We start from the raw sequence: 19860 nt of genomic DNA, 5'->3' as shown, positions 1-19860 counted from the left end.
ACTGTAGGCCTTACGTCTTTTATTTTAGAGGGACTCGGTAAAGTTGTTCAGTTGTGAGAAAAAACGCTCCTTAAGAATTAAAGTCTTCCTACTGTAAGCTCGATGTACAATGTTACGGTAATTTGAACTCAGAAGTACTAAAATAAAGATAACATGAAAGCATGACTGAAACTAGAGGACTGTTTTGAGAAAAAAAACGTACACTCAAAATGTTGATGAAAGAATTTATAATTTGAGTTTTGTGCATTATATACAGCATACAAATATTTTTCTTTAAACACATTTATTTAAAATTCCTTGCAGATTCTGCTATTCCTCGTCACAGGCACGTAGCCACGGGGGGGGGGGGGGGGGGGGGGCATGTGCCCCCCCCCCAAACATCAAACTCTGGATACGTGCCTGCCTCGTCATTCTGCACTTTATGGAATGTTACCATTAAACCGTTGGTTCCCAACACTAACAGCCTCTCTAAAGTGTTGGGTGCCCCAAATATATGATGACAAGATTTTACTTCGAAATGAAACAGGCTGTCATTTCATTAAATGTGTTCGAAGGCGGATATTGATGAAAGAATACTAAATTTTTGTTTTCTGCGTGAAACAAAAAGCCGAAATTTTGTATTCTTTCATCAATATCCGGCGTCAAAGACATTTGTTGTGATAATGATTGCAGAAGTGTGTGATAAATCTCATTTCTTTTACATCATTATAAACATTTCAGTGAAATTTTGCTATTTTTGTTGTTGTTGCGAATTTGGGGTTCCCAACACTTAAGAAGCGCTTTAAATTAAAGCTCCTCTATAGTTTTGAGAATCCCCAAAACTTGAAAGGCAGAATTTCACTTATTATTGCGTCATTACGTGAAAGATAACGACATTAACACTCGGTTCTTCAACTCTTTTCAAAACAAACGTGTTCAAAATGAAAATTGAAGAACGAACATAAACTTTGACTTTTCTATGTACATCAACACCATTATTAAATTAGTCTGAATAAAGTGGAAATAAGTATTGCACTTATGTTTTTTAGGTTAAGAATAACCACGTGTACGCAAGGTTGCACATCATAGCAGAATCGTGAAAAAAAGGAAAAGAAAAAGGAAAAAACTTACTTGTGTGCTACACGTGGACGCCTTTAACAGATGATGGATCAAGCATGGCATGAAAGCAGAGTATTAAAATGTCATACAAAATATAACAAAATCAAATATTGGACTAAGTTTGAACGAATCACACACCCGCGAATATATTTCCTCATTGAAATCCTCATGTTCATCTTGTATACAACATCGATCTTGGGTTCAGAGAAAGATTTGTTAATTATTAGGCATAAACGTGTGATGATCACAATAAACCACCTAGCGAAGTCACGCTACGTACTATTTCCGATTATCCAGCAGTGTCAATCCCAGCATCATCCATTAAAATCGTGTGAGAGGTACCCGCGCAAAGGCAAACTGTTACGATATGTTTCCCGCGCGCGCCATATGCTGATGATGTATTGAAAAATTGGGTGTCACCTCCTCTTCCGGAACTCATAAATTATTAGTCGCTTTCATAGAGGGTGGCCGTTTTCTTCACCCATGCCACTCCTTATGCATTGCAAGGCCAGTCTGTCTGCGAACCTGTACACACTAATCCATTGCTTTTAAAGGTAATAGCCCTCATTTGTACACCCTCCCGAATTTCCATGAAATTTCATTGGGAGAAGAAATATAATTTGGTGTGGGCGTGCAAATGAGGGCCACTACCTGTACAGATATTAGCCCTCATTTGCAAAACCTCCCCACTTTGATTAAGTTATATGGGTAGAAGCTCTCATAGTCTTAGACCAGATAATAAACCTCTTGTGCTCATCACACGTTTATCTCTAATAACACATCTCATAAATGGCTAACTTATACCAGCTATTTTAAAATAAACTCTTCATTACACTACACAAATGGTAATACAATTGGTCAACAGTCAATTTAAGTATTGCATGTTTTCTGATGTCAATGCTAATTTTACAGAAAATCCCTACCCAAACTAACAATCGTAAAACTCGAGTCCTCTGATTTTACTAGTTATGTAGCACTGAAGGAATGGTTTGTTTTGGCTTAAAGTTGTCTGGAAAAGGGTTATTATGTTTTATTCTGAAATAGGGGTGACATTTTATCTACCTGGCAATTTTTGTTTGGGCATATGTTTGGGCTTCATGACCCCCCCCCCTAAACAACCCAATATATATCGTTTGTATCATGACAAAGCACCTTTTTATGACATGCCGTACGTGTTCAATATTTTTAGCACAGCCACTCCGATATTAAGTTGATTTAATAAAAGTAGGAATAACATATTTAGTGAAAGGTTGGTGGGAATCCGATAACGGAAAAGAAAGTTATTTTCAAATTTGAAATCGATCAAACGGAAATTGGCAAATATGTGACGTCACTCGCGAGGAGCTCTCCTGTTTGTTTTGTACTAATGGATTTCTTTCTTTTTACTGCCTTCATCTTCTATTTCGTATATATTTACCTTTCTATGTTCTTGACATTCTTTATTCAGATCATCACATTTTTTTTCTTTCTTTTTTTCTTTTTCTCCAGGTTGTAACCTATTCACAAGGAAAATTAGTTTAGATCATCTGTGACATGCACATGTCCCAGTTTAATTCTTCGAAGTGAACATACCTTATTCTTTTTACATCCAAAATTGGAATGTGACTAATGTGCACATGACGACTCTGATAAAGGCCAGACCCAGGTTAACCTAGTTATTGTTCAGCACAATATAATTGCGGTGGCAGCTGGTACTGCGGTCATAAATGTCTCAGCCCAATGTTTTGACTGGAGTAGCCGAAGGTTACTAATGTTAGCCGTAGCCAAGGTAGCAGAATGCAACGGTGAATTTTCAATATTATATTATAGTATGATCCAAGTGGGTTAGCCCCAGCAACAAATTGACAACCAGTGGTGACGTGATGGTAGTGTCGCTTCCCAATAAGCAGTACATGTTCATGTAGATTCAAATCCTAGCTGGTTAATTTGTTTGTGACTTGTAAAATTTACAGTACGAGTTGTCGAAAGCTCAAAACGAATCTACCTGTTCATGCTGATCGTGGTAAATGTTTATGGCATCGGATAAATTTTGGTGGTTCAGGCGTATTTCTTGCCATCGATATCAGTAGCTCTGGAATCATGGGCGTAGATCTGTAATTGATACCTATTGTTCAGGGGGGGGGGGGGGGTGATCTATTCATTCACCCCCCTGAACAATAGGTATTACGTAAGGGTTGATGCCCATGTCTGGAATAGTGTAAGTAGTAGGATGGGTAGTCCTTCTAAAATTATGCTAATTACAAAGTAGTGTCTGTGATTGACGATTGACGATTGACGATTAATTCACTTAACCGAAATACACCATTGACGAATGAATAACACAGCGACACCCTTTTGTGATACCAAGACTCCAAACTGGCAGGTGCAAGGTTCAACCTTTAATAAAAGATAAAAAACACAATCATAAGCATTACTAGAATAATGCATCCAATATGCTACTTATCATAGCTGATATGACAATCAAATAATCTATCCAACATTTGTTTATCTTATCCAGTCAAATAATAAACAGGTTTGTAATTAACTGTAAATAAATGGCATATATATGAGTTAGGAAATATCTTTACATATTTCTGCTAAGATGAGTTCATAGCTCCTTTGATACAACCTATTGACTCACTATTAATTATCAAAGCATAATAGGCCCAACATATCATTTAGCGGTAACCTAAATCTTAATAACAGGCTGCACGAAAGACTACCAATGACTTTATACACAACCGGATGCCCACACACAACGTGAATTTACGTACGTGAGTAACAATTTTCTTACTTAATTTTACACTATTTGCATTTCTTCATTTTTATCACCAATAGCATCAAACACAACAATAGTCATCATATTTCAATAAACAAAGGTAAATAAATACTCACAACATTGGGCTTGTGTCAAAATACCAAGAAAAAAATGGTGCACTTTCAGTGCCGATAACTAACTGCAACAACGTGTTTTAGTTTCCCTAACAAATTCGCTACTACCCTCTATGGCTAAAAACCAAAATAACCAAAACTTCGCTTCTGACGTCACAATACCCCACATCGTATGCAACAGTGTCATCTCAGCTAGTTTCAATGAAGCTTTGATTTTCTTCAAACTCGTGTAACAAAAATTGTGTGTGAAAGTTTAACTGCTGGGAGCCCAACATTTTCCAAAAATGTAATGGCAAAATTTCCCTTAAATTGTTTAATGATGTGAAAGAGAATGTCTTTCGACACACACACCTGCAATTATTTTAACAACGAATGTGTTTGAAAACGAACATTGATGGCAGAAAACCCACATTCTGTATACGTTTATTGATATTCGTCTTCAAAAACATTTGTTTTTTTAAAATCATTGCAGAAGCGTGGGTTGAATGACATCCTCTTCATAACATTAAACATTCTAAGTTAAATTTTGCCATCAAATTTTTGGGACGCTTTTAAAGGTAGATTGATAACTAACCCTCCACGAAACATAAATATGTTCAATTCAAAGAAGAAAAAAAAAGAATCTATTCATTCATCATTTGAAAACTACTCCTCAGTTTGTTATCATGCCTAAGAGCTCCTACGCATAGAATTTAACCGAAATTGGGGAGGATGTGCAAATGAGGGCTATTATTTTTAACTCGTGCAAGCACTACCTTGTTTTTCTCGAGAAGGTGAATCACTGATGATTGCCTCAGTCCAGTCTCTCCAGCAATCAGAGACGTAAAGGAAAATCAAATTGGCTAGAAACTAGAAACGACATACCGCGGAAAAGCAGGCACAGATTTATCGAATTATGGTGTTCAATAAATATTGATGATCATTCGACAAGAGAGGTTGAACTTCAACCACAATATACTTCATCCTCCCGATTTAACAAAATCATGGGGGCCGACACCACCTCCAGAATTTCCCAAACTATCCAATAACTTTAAAGGTAGCAGCCCTCTTAGTCATGTGCATACCCTCTTTATAATTTAGAGCGCGTGCCACGCGCTGGACCAGTAATTTTGAAATGTGAAGTGAAGAGAGTGAACAATAATTGTCGATCAGGATTACTAATCAAACTTTAAGAAAAATAAAAGAAATATATTCACTGCTCTTCTCCAAATTAATGATCCATTGAAAAGGGTTATCATGCCGAAGTGCCAAGGTAAAAAATACACGGGAGCGACGAGCGATTTGCTCCTCAACTCGACAGAATTGCGGCATAAAATTATGTGCGTCTCGTACCCGAAATCTTCAGCTCGATGGAAACTGCCGCTATTTCGAGTTTGGGGCAGATATTACTGTCCGTTCGTCGTCACAATGTATAGCACCCTGTAGCAGTTCATTCTAAGACTGGAATACAAATAGAACAATGATTTCGGTCTCCTTGAGATACCGAAGATATCATTAAAGGCAGTATCCCTCATTTTGCGCACCCATCTCAACTTTGATGAATTTCCCCCGGAATTTCCATGGGTAGAAGCTCTTAGGCATGATTATAACCCTCTTCAAATTTTAGAGCAAACTGAACAGTAGTTTTCTAATGAGAAATGACTATAATTCTTTCATTTTCTTTGAAGTTTAATAACTAACCCTCCACGAGCCAATAACTGCTCACTTCAAAGAAAAGAGAAAAACAAATCTTTTTCACTTTTCATTTCAAAACTAATGGTACATTTGCTCTTAAATTCTGGAGAGGGTTACCATCACACCTCAGAGCTTATCCATGGAATTTTATCGAAATTCTATAGGGTGTCCAAATGAGGGCTACTACCTTTAAATACAACGTTAACATTTTTATTTGTTTTTTGATTTGTAATAATTGTTGATGGTATTTCTTGTGTGCCAAAAAGAGGTTACCAAAATTGTCGGCACGTTCTAGTGTTTCCTCTCGTTTGCAGTATTTGTGGGCAAAGCAGCTCGTCGTCGCGATGTAGACCTGTCGACTGTGGGGAGTGTGATACGCGATGGTCTGTCAACAATTCAAATTTATCATAGGAGTTTCCAAATTATCAAACGCATGGCTAAACCACTTCTTTTTGACTGCATGAAAAAATAATGACAACCTCTGCCTTCTGCTTAGTCTGCCTTTATATTTATTCGCATTTTTTTCTTTTCATCTAAGCATTTCTATCAATTTTTTAACCGTCAAGATATGGCTCCTCTGCGATGCTGTAAAAAAAAAAATTCACTGTGCTTCCATTTGAATCCCTCCATTGTTTATATTTTTCTTTACAAAAAGAAGAATAATCATTGGCAAAATAATATTATAATTCGTATGTTATAATAATAATTATTCTAAAAGACTAAAATCTAAATTCTACTTAACGTCACTCCCTTAAATTGTTTTCATTTCCTTGTTCATTGTCTTCGTTTTTTTAAAACATGTTCTTCTTTAATTCTATTTGCTGTTTTCCTTCCCCTCAAACCTCTACATTTATGGTAATATTTATATTGATCAATCGCATAAGTCAAAATAATGTGCATACAATTACAAAACCCTTTCAACAGGTTTATAATTATAAAGAATATATTTTTCATTGATCTTCTTTTTCGGCTTGACAGTCGTTTTCGCCTTTGACAGTTTTAATTCTTATTCTTCCTCATTTTCTCTCCATTTCTGCCCATTTTCTGAAAATTCCTCTGGTTCCACTTGTTGTCTCTTACTCGTTTCTGATCATCTGGCATAATCCAAAAAAACTTTTTAATTCATGATTGATTTGTTTATACATTGTTTAAAATCAACTTTGTAAGTAGGCCTAGATTAATACACACAATTTGGATGTGCAAACATTTCCATATTATCTGCGCAATTAGGGAGGCACTCCCTAGACTAATAGACCATGACTATACCCTCGCCTTATTAGTAGGTTAATTGTATGTATTGTCTACCGAAATAGCTACCTTTTCTGTTTTATTACTAAAGCCATTTTGACCACATGGTTTTCTTTAAGAGCTACCTTTGAAATATAAGTATTTTTTACCCTGTTAAAAGCTTCTACAAACGAATTTTCATCAAAATTGGGGAGCATACTGTATATCCCCTGAAAATATATGAATAAATACTTTTTAAAAGTCTACAGTACCTCAATTGTTTTTCACCCGATTATATCGTCAGTGAAACGTATAACACAAGAACCTATATTAATATTATCTACTCACAAACTGACTATTTACTTCAGGGTGATGTGCAGCATTTACTATATTCTATCTATGTAGGCCTATACCAAACTAAGCTGCTGAAGCTTATTTTAGTGTGGAAGCTCCTTCAGCTATGTAGTCCAGATTCAGTCCGTTCGTTCTTTTTATCCCCCACACACAGCGCGGTCTCTCCACTGATCGCGCAATCCCCAAATTTCCGTCCACACGAACAGGACCCAGATTTAGAGGAATGGCTAGGTCTACTTTCAACGTTGAGGGTGTGTTATTTTATCAGCTGATTGGGTGCGCTAAACGAAAACGGTACAGAGGCTGGACTATCAGCTATGCTGCCTAACGACTATTTACGGTTTGCCTATCGAGCCAGGGCTCCAAGGGCGAACGGGCAAATACACAAACTCAAACAGTCTTAATCCCATTTTCACCCTTGCTTCATCCCTTTGATGGGTTTACGACTTGACAGGTAATGGTGATGTAAGAGTGAAAGCTGTAGAAATAAAGGTTGAAAATTGTGTAAGTTTCGTTTATGATTGTCCTTAGCAACCAAACTCCTCCCAAATCTGATGATCGGTTTTTTTCAACATTTTTCAACTAAATTTCACAAGTTTTGTACGACTTTGTAATCCTGAACTCACAGGAAACTAACGAGTAGGTCAGCCTTTTTCGATGAGTTTTGAAAGGGTATTTCAGGTACGAAATGTTCATAGGCCGGACGAGCTTTAACTCGGCAAATATTATTGTGCAAGCATACGTTAATTATTTCATGAACCATTAGCATACTTTCTGACAATGCTTCCATATCTGATATTGATCAGAAGAAGTTACTTCACAACGTACAAAATATTTAGGTTTCAGACAAAAGTGCAGAACACTTTCATCTATGCCGCCCTACTATAAAGATTGTCAACCATAGCCCCCGAAACAGACACGAAAGTATGATAGTATTACGAAATCATATTGATTACACTGCAAAAGAGTTTTTTTCAATAAATAACTTTTTAACTTTATTCTCAAGGCTGTTTTTTACCTCTTACAATTGGAATTTTACTTTGACACGTGCTTTTCCGTTCTTATAAGTGCCTTTTTGAATTGTTATAAGAGCCCCTTCCCCTTTTCACAAATGCCGCTTTTCTCCTCCGATTAATATTTAATAGATGCCCCTTTTTCTTTGACAAATACCCCCTTTCCATTCTCATAAGTACTTTTTTCATCTCTGGTGAGTGCCCATTTTCAGGTGCAAGAAGTGCCTCATTTCACATGTGATAATAGCCCTGTTAAAGATAAAGACCAGTTATGGTCATGCGATCGCATTGTGAAAGAAACGTTATGGAATCGATCAAAAAAGGATGATCATCTAGCATATATATATGTTTTGGTGTGTACTGCAAGGTTCTGGAATCATCAAAATCATAAGAAATTAGGCCCAGTCTTGGTAAAGTTACAAGCACTTAGCACTGTACACAGAAAGATGTATATGGGACTACGCACACGTGCGCGACACGTGTGTAATATCTATCACATCCCAATAGATAAACTAATTTACCAAATATATCAATTAGTAGGCGGTTTCTCAGCAATTTTGTTTTGGTATGATCACGTATTGGTCAAAACATATTCTTTCACATGATTGGTAATACAAACTTCCTTTTTATTTTTTGAGAGGGGGGCGTTTCCAAAACTGGTCTTTACCTTTAAATTTAACACCTGTTACTTTTCTTTTCTAACAAGTGTTTTTTCCCCTTGTGATAAGTGCCGCCTTTTTCTTAGCCTTTTGACAAGGCCTCGTGACTCTGGCTAAGCGGCTGAGATGAGTCTAGATACCCCGGGTGAACGCGCGACCGAGTGACGAATGTCACGAGACCTTTTGCAAAGTGGGTTTCACTGCTCCGCATGAATTATTCATAGATACATATTAGCATGCCAATACGCCTACTTTGGATTTATTGACCAATCAGAACGGCGATCTCCCAGTTGGCTTCGTTCGTGATTCGTTCCATGTAGAGGTCAGTGGTCTTAGCACGTACGTATAGTAGGCATGTAGGTCCATGTTCGCACTACGTAGAGTTTTGTGTGTGTGTGTGTGTGTGTGTGTGTGTGTGTGATGGATACTATATGCTGACGTCGTGCGAGGATACGTTCGCTGATTGGACACTACGTTTTCTGAAGCGAGTTCCAGTCGGAAACAAGGGTTAACATAAGAAATCCAAACCAGATTGATAAAGGCCACAGGTCTGGACAATTCGCACTGGCGTTCATTCAGGTTTTCGCGATTAGTCTCTTTTTAGTCGCTCGGCGTCTATCAGGCATGTGGCCTTGTTTAAAGGCTACCTTTTCCTTTGACCGTTAAATGTGTCCCTAATGTAAAGCGGCTATTAAAGAGTAACTTATTCTCTAATTTCTCACAAAGCGTATTCGCATTTATAATCGCACTGTGACCTCACAAATCATAAATTAATTGTGAATTTAATTGTGAACGAAGTATTAGGCCTCTTAGGGGTTGAAATTGGGTGACTTATTATGGACAGGTTCAAGGCTTATTATGATTCATTCAAAATGACGTCGTCTCTACCTTGAGTTGATCGACTGTCTAAGACCTAAATAATGACATCCGAGATTTGTACTTAACGTTAAACGTTTATCTTAAAAAGGGAACCTCCTTGCTGACTGCTACCTACCGAGCAACTGTTCTACCAATATACATTCATGCATACTTTCTTAAAATTAACAAAGTACTTTTCCATGTATATATGCTAAAATGAATAGCTTAATTGGTGAAATATTGGGTCCGTATCTATAAGCTCATAATATATGTTAGCATCCATATACCAAACATAAAATAGTAAAGGGTCTACTTTTTATTAAAAATTCCGTTGTAATCGTTGTCATTAACATGGAGGAGCTGACCAGCTCTTACTTCTTATGTTAATAGTATGTGTCTTAATTAGACATAAATAATTATATCCGAGATTAGTACTTAACGGTAAACGTTGATCCTGATTGCTACCTAGCGAGCATCCTTTAAAAAAATGTACCAATGTATTTGTTGTATGTATATCTATTTTTAATTGTTTACTTAACAAGTTGTGTGTTAGCAGACATATACGAAACACAAATTAATATAGGGTGTACTTTTTATTGAAAATTCCGTTACAATCGTTGTCATTACCATGCAGGAGCTGACCAGCTCTTATGTTAATAGTATAATCATGAGCATTGTTTAAGTTCTTTGATATGCAAACCTTCTTCTCAGTACTTACATATCCAAGTGAAATAAGCCTTACACAAATGCGGGGCGATAATGTGCCCTCCGAGAGTGACTCTCCTTCAGAGTGCCCTTTCCAACCGACGAGGAGAAGAAGTAGTAGAAGAAGAATAAGGGTGAGAAGGAGGGAAGGGACCAAGGAGGTGAGGGAGAAAAGAAGAAGTAAGAAGTAGGAGAAGAAGAAGAAGAAGAAAAATGAGGAGGGGGGAGACTAGCAGGCGCGCGATCCAGGATTTTCGAATAGGGGGGCCGGATATTTGAAAATGGCGCAGACCGTTATTTCAACTCGACTTGCTAATAATGACAAGGTTATATTAAAAGCACAGTACCGGTACATACAAGCGGGTACAATTTTTTTTCTTTTTTTTCCTCTTGTCCGATATCAACATTCCCCAAGTTTAAGTTATGTGCGAGCAATTTTGTTTACATTTTCATCAGGGGGGGGGGGGGGCTGAATCCACTTGCTAATATATTAATTTTCTGGATTCACAATTTCGCGAGCGAGCGAAAAATTGAGCATTTGTATGTTGTGAAAGTGTTATTTATCCCCAAAATACGCGAGATAAGACATTAAAAAAATGCATATTCGGTCAGGATGTAATTTTTAAATTTGCGTGGAAAGAGAGGCTGTACCCCGCATTAACTGCAAAAAATGAAATTTGAATGCCTGTGGAGTAAATAAAGAAACAGCTCTGGCTGCAACCATGATTGAATGAGAGCTTCCATTTTTTTTTTAAATCCAGAACAATTAAACTCTTGTGGTGTTATATCTGTGTTTCATAACTGTCAAAATATATTTAACACTTTCTTTATATCTTTACATATTTATATTCATGAATTACTTCATCACGCTTGTTCGCTTATAAAATGCCAACGTGCTCGTCGTGCTGAGTTATTTGCTATAACTATGATTGCAATGAAAACTTTCATTTATTTGGAAATCCAGAACAATTAACTTGTGGTGTTCTATATGTGTTTCATGACTGTCAAAATATATTTAACATTTTCTTTATATCTTTACATATTTACATTCATGAATGACTTCATCACTAACGGTTCGCTTAAAATACGATCGTGCCGAGTTGTTCGCTACAACTAATATTGCAATGTGAACTTCCATTTATTTGGAAATCCACAACAATTAACTTATGGTGCTCTTTATGTGTTTCATGACTGTCATAATATATTAAACACTTTCTTTATATCTTTACATGTTTGTATTGCTTTATCACTCTCGTTCGCTTACAAATAACAACGTGCTCATTTTACTCCGTATTCATATGAATACAATATAAATATTTTTAACAAATCCGCATCACCACCACTGTTACATGCAGGCCCCGCAGAACGTTTTTCAAAGTTGGTGGGGGAGGGGCTAAAGTATTTACGATCAGGTAGAGCGTAGCGAGAGAAGCGAGGGAAGCGTAATTTTACTTGGGGTCCAGGGGAAAAGCCCCAGCGGGGGTCAAGGGGCAGACCCCTCGGAAGCTCAGGAGTTCAGTTTAGGAATTTAATAACGGTCAGATGAGCATATTTTGATACCTTATTTATACCTTATCACTAATTAGCCCGGGGTCCAGGGGACTGAGCCCCATGAAGCTCAGGGTTTTAGGCATTTAATAATGGTCAGATGATTTAATTGCGGTCAGATGGGCATATTTTGATACCTCATTAATTTTGTGGCACTGGCAGGTCACATTTTTTCTTTCTTCCTTTCTTTTTATTTTAATATCTTACACATACTTTTTCTAGTGAGGGGGTGGCTTGAGCCCCCAAGCCCCGCCGTTCCTCGGACCCTGACATGTGCCCATGCCTTAAGCCATAATGTATGGCCGTACAGAGGATTTTTTTTCATGTTGGGGACCGGGGTAAAATGCAATGAATTATTGATAATTTATTGCATTTTCTTATTTTTTTTTATTTGTGGGAACTGCCCCCTACCCTATCCCCCGCTGCGTACAGTCATGGTTCAGTGGCAAAGCAATGACCTCGTAACTGTGAGGCCCCAGGATCAAAACCGTGTCGATGTGCCATATTAGTGCCCTTTTGTGGGGCAATAATCCTCATTACTGTCATTTATGACTTAAGGGCGTAGGTCCCCTAGTTGATAGGCATATTAGCATACACATGCTCTAGCAGTCACGCAAAACAAACACTGGCAAATCATTATTCAATAATATCTGAGAATGTATACTATTATCTGGATCTAATAGGAATAAATCATTGTCAAAATAATTCCATAAATTGGGGTAAAAAATAAAATTTATTATGAGCGACAGTTTATATTCTCATAGTAATAACATATTGTTTTTCTTATCATAATCATACCTTGTCACATCAATACTATATCACATCGTATCTTTTCATGATATAGTATCATAATAATAATCATATCATATCTTTTCATAAAAAACATTATATTCTTGCATCACATGATATTGTATCTTATAATAAATACTTTGTTATCATTTCGTGCAATGTTAAGTCAGGTGATATCACATGAATGCAATAACATAAAGATATCATATTTAGATCATGATCTGTAATATCAATCATGTCGATCATATCTCCTTTGTATCATGATATTCATATGATTGTGCTGATAAAGTGTAAATTTGATTTCTTCAATCGTTAAGAGTTCATTTTACTGTATAAGTGTTGCCGTAATTATATGTCGCAATCATAATTTTGAAATATGAATGTAAATGTATTATTCCTGTTATATTCTGGCCCGTTTCCTTGGTCCAGTGGTCAAGACATTGGCGTTCTAATAGCCAGTGACCCTTGTTCGATTCCCGGCGGAGTCATTTTTTCCACATTCGCAATCAATTCCGAAAAGGGATGACAGCAACTAAAAGTATCTAGGAAATCAATGTATTTCCCTGGCTTTGAATTTCTTTTTTGTCTTCGATTTTCATACTTACTTTCAAAATAATCTTTCAACCTTAAATTCCTGCAAAATTCAGAACCATCTTATTTTTATGAAACTGCGGACGTAGTAAAAAAAGTTAATTTCAAGGATTTGCATTTCGATTGTGGGGGGGGGGGGGGGGCGGAAATTTGAAAATCGCACAGACCGTTATTTAATTAATTCAAGATCCCAATACCGACAAGGTCATATTAGAAGCACCGTACCGGTAACTACCAGCGGGCACAGGCTTTGGAAAGGGGGCAGGCTCACGCCACGTCACTTTAAAGGTACCGGTAATACAAAGTTTTGGGAAATTTTGAAAATTGGGTGGATAGTGATTCTTTACAATTTTAATATGTTTGGATGCCCCTGTGGATGTAGAATAAGCACTAGAAAATTTAGCCCCTAAAACACTTCTGCTTTTGAGAAAATTTGAATATACAAATTTTCCGATGCTCCCGGTAAATTTTGATAAATTTCAAATTGCGGCTACGGCCGTACAATGGTAACTGCGACCATGAAAATTCCAGAATATGTAGTTGTATATATGTAGTTGTATATGTATATGTAATTTCCAAACGGGAATAGCTAATTGGTCGATTTTAGACAAGAAACATTGTTTTAAAGCTTAATTAATATCTTGAGAGGGAGCTATACAACATAAAGAGTTTATTATTTACAATTTCATAACTTTAGACTTAGATTTTAACCACGACAACGATCACTGAATATTGTAGGATCGCATATAGGCTTCCAATATGTTCATTTGAACCAAATTCATGATCCAATACCAAAACTTTGTATTACCTTTAACTTTGAAATTTGTTATCCAATGAATACAAAAGATATATCATGAGTGCTTTAACATGAACCCTTTTTTAATAAATATATTATGCTGGATTCTGATCCAGATTACACAACCTAAAATGATAAGATGGTCATCCCCAATACGCTTGCAGTTCTCAATTATGTGCACCCCTTCCTCCTTATTCCCTCATCTATCGTTACCGTCACTGCCATTGACGTATTTGGCCGGCCCCCTCTTCAATAAAGGCTCCCATGACTTCTGGAATAACCAAAATGTTCTGATCACCATACTGCCGCTCTTTGGAGGGGCCGGACGCGAAGTATTTTTTACTAACCTTTTTAGGCACTACGGCTTAAAATAAACAAGCATGCTTATAATTTTTTGAAAATAAGCTGAATTCCGACTCAGTTTTGCACAACCTAAAAATTAGCCCCCCCCCATGCGCGCGCATTTCACACGCACATACCCCCCCCCCCCCAAGTTTTTCCCGTTTTCGTCGTTACTGTCACTAAGTGTCATTTCCTTGTCTTTCTTCCTTTCTCACCCGGCTTCTAGCTCTCTTCTTTCTCTTTTCTCTTTCTCTGTCTCTCTCTCTCTTTCTTTTCTTTTCTTCTCTTTTCTCTTCTCTTCTCATTTTTTTCTTCTTCTTTTCCTCCTTTTTTCCTTCCTCTTTTTTTTTGGCGCCGCCAATAGGGGGGGGGGGGGGGCGCGGCCGTTTCGGCCCCCCCCCCCTTGGATCCGCCACTGGGAGAGAGAGAAAAAAACGACCTTCTGTTTTCAAGAGAGGTGACACGATAATTACCTTTGACATTATTGTGATACATTTAACACTGTCTATGTAATTATATTAATCTATAATGCAGAAAGCAGAATTACGTTTGATTGCCTAGCGAGGGATAGCCGTGATAAATGGACAAAAGGTTCAAGTTGATGCTGTCGATGACGACAGCCTTGCTTATCGTCTGCTTCATCGTACTTGGCAAATCTCCTTCGTCTAACCAGCACAGTGAGCCTTCCGAGCAAAGCTCACCTATCAAGGAGCTCTACAGTAACAGTTTACAGAACAAAGACATCAAGAAACATGCCCAAGAACAAAAGTAATTAACCGTTCTCTCATTTCGCCAAGCCTCTTTCTTTCTATCTTCGAGATATTGACAACACATAGGTAGGGAGAACTACCCAACCCCTGCAAAACTCAATATCCACTACCTTGATTAGACAAAGAATTGCTGGGGAAATGGCATTAGAGAAGGAAATGGAGAAATAGAGAGGGAGAGAGAGAGAGAGAGAGAGAAAGAGAGAGAGAGAGACAGAGGGGAGAGAGAGAGAGAGAGAGAGACAGACAGACGTACAGAGACAGACAGAGAGAGAGAGAGAGTGAGAGAGAAAGAGAGAGAAAGAGAACGATTTCTCAGATGCATATCAGGACAATTACCCCCTGGAAAATCACCGCCCCGGAAAATTATTCCCCGGATAACTATCCCCCCTCCCCCCCTCCAGGACAATTACCCCCTAGAGAATCAGCCCCCGGAAAATTACTCTGTTGTTCTGCCTATTTCCTTTAATTAAAGTACAGGTTTCGACTTCTAATTCTTGTGTCCAATAAACTTATTGACCTTATCTAAATGTACGTGGTCTTTGTTAATTCATTATTTGGTAGGTCTTCTGATAAAGGAATAAGGTATTTTTATCACCTATGAAAAATCTTTTGAATTTCTGCCCAGGTACATCATGTCGGATGACAACACTACGAGTCGAGGAGATGGAAATTCATCATGGAAACAAAATGAGTTGAAGAAGCTCTCAAATCTTATACAGCAGAGACTTCATTTCGTTCAGGTAGTAAGAGTTAGGCCAATTTGTCTCTAGATCTTTATGTAAGAAAATATATCATCAGGAAAATGGTCTACCGAAAACATGATCGAAAATATTTTAAAGTCAATTTAAATAGTCTTGGCGTCCCCTTTTTGAATAGTACCATGCCTGCAACTGAACATAATTTCTAACGAAGAGCAAAATAATAGGGTATTGAAAACTTTATAAACGGACAGTCGTCGCGATTGCCCTTTTTTCTCATTTAGTCGTGATAGATGAACATATACATTTATTATATGATTTCATTAAAAGAGGTCAATAACTAAAGGAAAAAGAATTCTACTAAAGAAATTAAAACACTGACGTTTACAATTGGACCTGATGTTGTCTCTTCTATACGAAGAGAGCATGGATTAGAATCAACTTTAATCAACATTGGCGAGGGTGTACAAAGTACTCTTGACTGAAACTGTTACTTTGTCTTTTCCATTTTTTATTTGTTATTTGGAGAAATATTTCGAAGAGGTACAGGGATATGGCAAATAAAGAAATCTGTATTTATGTTCGAGATGTAGATCTTCCAAGCTAATACCCCATTCACAGTGGCCTCAAACACCGCGACAGCAGCGGGACTGTCCCGCTGCTGTCGCGGTGTTGTCTTCAGTGTGAAGGCTCGGACCCGTTATAAACTATCGCGGGATAACACCGCCTCGCGATAACGCCGCGACAAACTATCGCTAGGTTCGCCTAGCTACAGCAGCGGGACAGTCCCGCTGCTGTCGCGGTGTTTACTCAGTGTGAAGGCTCTCCGCTATAACACCGCGACAAACACGTGTGATTTGTTTACTTACCTATCACTGACCTCTTTTCTCCAGCAATGAGGAACATAAAGTGAAATAGAAATAAAGTAACCAGTGGATTCAAATTGATTTTATTATTATGTAGATATTATAATTATCCAAATAAAAATATTTCACACTTCAAAAAATTAAAATATTCTGACTGGAAGCAATAAAAATGCTAGTTTTTTAAAAAGTAATATGATCGAGGATACAAAAAGCAACTTGACATGTTTACCTTTTGCGGGTCATGAGCCATGCATACACGTGTTTGTTACGGAGGTAATAAAAATCACCCGCTGCAGCGTGAATGGGTACATGATATTTATCCCGCTGCTGCAGCGGGATAACTTTTCTACTGTGAATGCATTTGTAGTGGTGTTATGGCGGTGTCGCCGCTCCGCTACAACGCCGCTACAAATTTCAAAACCACTGTGAATGGGGTATAATTGTCACACAGTCATGTGTTCTATGAACGAATGCATGTGTAAATTGAAAGTGCAGCTGCATGTTTGGATTCTTCAAGTTCAAGTTCAATTTATTTCACATCCAATAAAAACATCATTATAAAATTCAAAATACAATTATACAAAATGCAATATATATAAAATATAATAAGAACAAATAAAACAACAACAGTAACACTAAAAATGATTGATGGGTGGAGTAGGGATGTGAGGGACCAGAAAAGGCCATTGACCTATCTAGGCTGGTCCTCTTTTTCTACAACCCCAACTTCTTTCTTTAGAAGCACTGGTCTGAATTGATTTTGAATAGCATTTCTTTATCACTACCTTTTTCCTGCGCAGTCGCAGTCGACTGTATGGCAATAATAGGCACTATCGAATGGGGAAAAGGATCAACATTTTCAATAAAGGCATCGTTTACTAATGTTAAATCTGAGAGGCATAGCCCTACATGTTATCAGTGTCTGTGATGTGATATAACGTTGAAGCCCTAAAACAATTGTGTTTCAAAATGATCACGAAGTGCCTCAAAAATGTATTTAAAAGAAGAACAACAAAAAATCTTTGAATGACCGGTTTTACCATACTCATTTCTCCTAATAGACTCTCTCACTCTCTCTCTCTCTCCCTCTCTCTCTGATTGATTTTTAATAAAGGAACCATGTGGAAGAGTAAATAGAAGGGGACAATTTTTATTTCACCTTCCTAATCTTTTTTACCCAGAACCCTCCAGATTGTAGCAAGGCCAAAAAGATCGTGTGCAACTTTAAAGAGAGATGCGGCTTCGGTTGCCAGACTCATCATTTGTCGTTCTGCATGATAATGGCATACGGCACTGGGAGAACGCTCATCCTTGAGTCCAAGGGGTGGGACTATGCTGAGGAGGGATGGGAAAAGTTCTTCCGCCCCCTCAGTGAGAATTGCCTTGATCGAAAAGGAGAGACCACCGGCAAGTGGACAAGTAGGTATCCTGGAACAGGACAGTTCATTGGTACTGCTAATAATGATGATGATGATGATGATGAAAATGATAATAATCAGAATAATAATAAGGATAATAATGAAAACGATAATGATGATAAGGATGATAATGATAACAACAACAACAATAATAGTAATAATAATAACAATAATTGTGATAATATTAATAATAATGATAACAATGAAAGTGCTTTGTCGTAACAGGACCCCGTCGTATAAAGAGTTCATATCAATTGCAACTATGTACATACGAGATAGGAGACAGTTCGTTGGTACTGATAAAAAAAAATTATAAAATTGATAATAATAGGAATAATACTAATGAAATTTATGATAATAACGATAACGACAACAAGAATATTATTTATAATAATAATGATAATAATAATGATGTTAAAAACATTAATTATAATGATAATAATAATTTGTCCACAAGGGCCCGTCTTATTAAGAGATATCAATCACAACTTTTATAAGCAATGGGAGACTGCAACTTGCGATTGAATACAGGACTTACTTTTGATTTGGATCATTCGTAACTGTTTATAAGACAGGGCCCAGATCATCGACTTGAACTTTTGAATTTCGCATGCGACTAAAGATTAACACTAAATTCAGAGGCAATGTATAAAACTATAATAATAATGATAATAATAGTAGGCATTCTATAGCCCTTCTGGTTCGAGTCCATGGGCATCGGAGGGCACGCCTTTAAACTTGGGGATACCGACAAACCTGAGAGACTTTAGTTTTGGCAATTAAGAACCTTCAGGGTAACCGTCTTGAGCGATAGAAACACACTCGTTCCCGAGGACAATTTTATACAACAGAGGGTTGTCTTGGGAACCACTTCTATCTTTCTGGATGGGGTTCAGCTCCCTCCTTATAGCACCTGGTGGGTTGTATGGATAGTCCTCCCGCCATGATCCTGGAGGCGGAGCCCCCGGACGCTCTCGAGCCTTCGTTATTCAGGTCCTGATTTGACAGGCGCCCATTTTGTTACAGCTGGGTCCCTCTGTGGAGATAATTGCATGACAGGACGTTCAAATCAAGTCGATCATCACCAATTGTGTGTGTCCGTTTGTGTGTGTGCGTGCGTGTGTTTGTGTGCTCAAACAATTTCATTTTTATTTCGTCTCAAGTTTTGTAAACAAGACCTTCGTTTTAAGAGACAGACTGTGTGGCACGTTTGATTAATATTAAAAGCTACTGTTCAGAACTCATAGTTCAGATAAACATCGTTTTGGTCAAGCAAGGGGAACTCTTTCACTATGATTTCTGTCATTTGATTGTACAATTAATTATATTCGTTTATTAAGTCTATTTTCAGATGATTCAAACAATCTGTACATATATTTGTCCTTGTGGGTTTTTGAGACAACATAAAACTATTATTGTTCAATATACCTGTAGTTTTAACTTGACTTATCATGTTTTGCGGATGCACAAATAGTTTGAAATTGCTTGGTTATTGAACGTGAGGATTATACATAGCAGGATTCTATGTTAAATCTTTAGATGAAAAGTCTTCTTTCTATTTTACTTTATTAAAAAAAACATTT

The 19860-nt window shown here is 37.4% G+C and overlaps 1 protein-coding gene across 1 annotated transcript in view; it reads left to right on the top strand.

The window, feature by feature from the left end:
• Positions 1 to 18587, top strand: part of LOC115926778 (alpha-(1,6)-fucosyltransferase-like) — a 29425-nt gene extending 10838 nt beyond the window's left edge. The window contains exons 2-4 of the mRNA XM_030992078.1: positions 15060 to 15293; positions 15921 to 16035; positions 18041 to 18587. Of these exons, the coding sequence (XP_030847938.1) occupies positions 15106 to 15293; positions 15921 to 16035; positions 18041 to 18499 (762 nt within the window). The 5' untranslated portion in view covers positions 15060 to 15105 and the 3' untranslated portion in view covers positions 18500 to 18587. The remainder of the gene's footprint in view (positions 1 to 15059; positions 15294 to 15920; positions 16036 to 18040) is intronic.
• Positions 18588 to 19860: the final 1273 nt, after the last annotated feature.

The sequence above is a fragment of the Strongylocentrotus purpuratus genome, unplaced genomic scaffold, assembly GCF_000002235.5.
Source record: "Strongylocentrotus purpuratus isolate Spur 01 unplaced genomic scaffold, Spur_5.0 spur5_scaffold_2, whole genome shotgun sequence".
Classification (NCBI taxonomy): Eukaryota; Metazoa; Echinodermata; class Echinoidea; order Camarodonta; family Strongylocentrotidae; genus Strongylocentrotus; species Strongylocentrotus purpuratus.
This window is presented reverse-complemented; position numbering and strand designations above follow the sequence as displayed.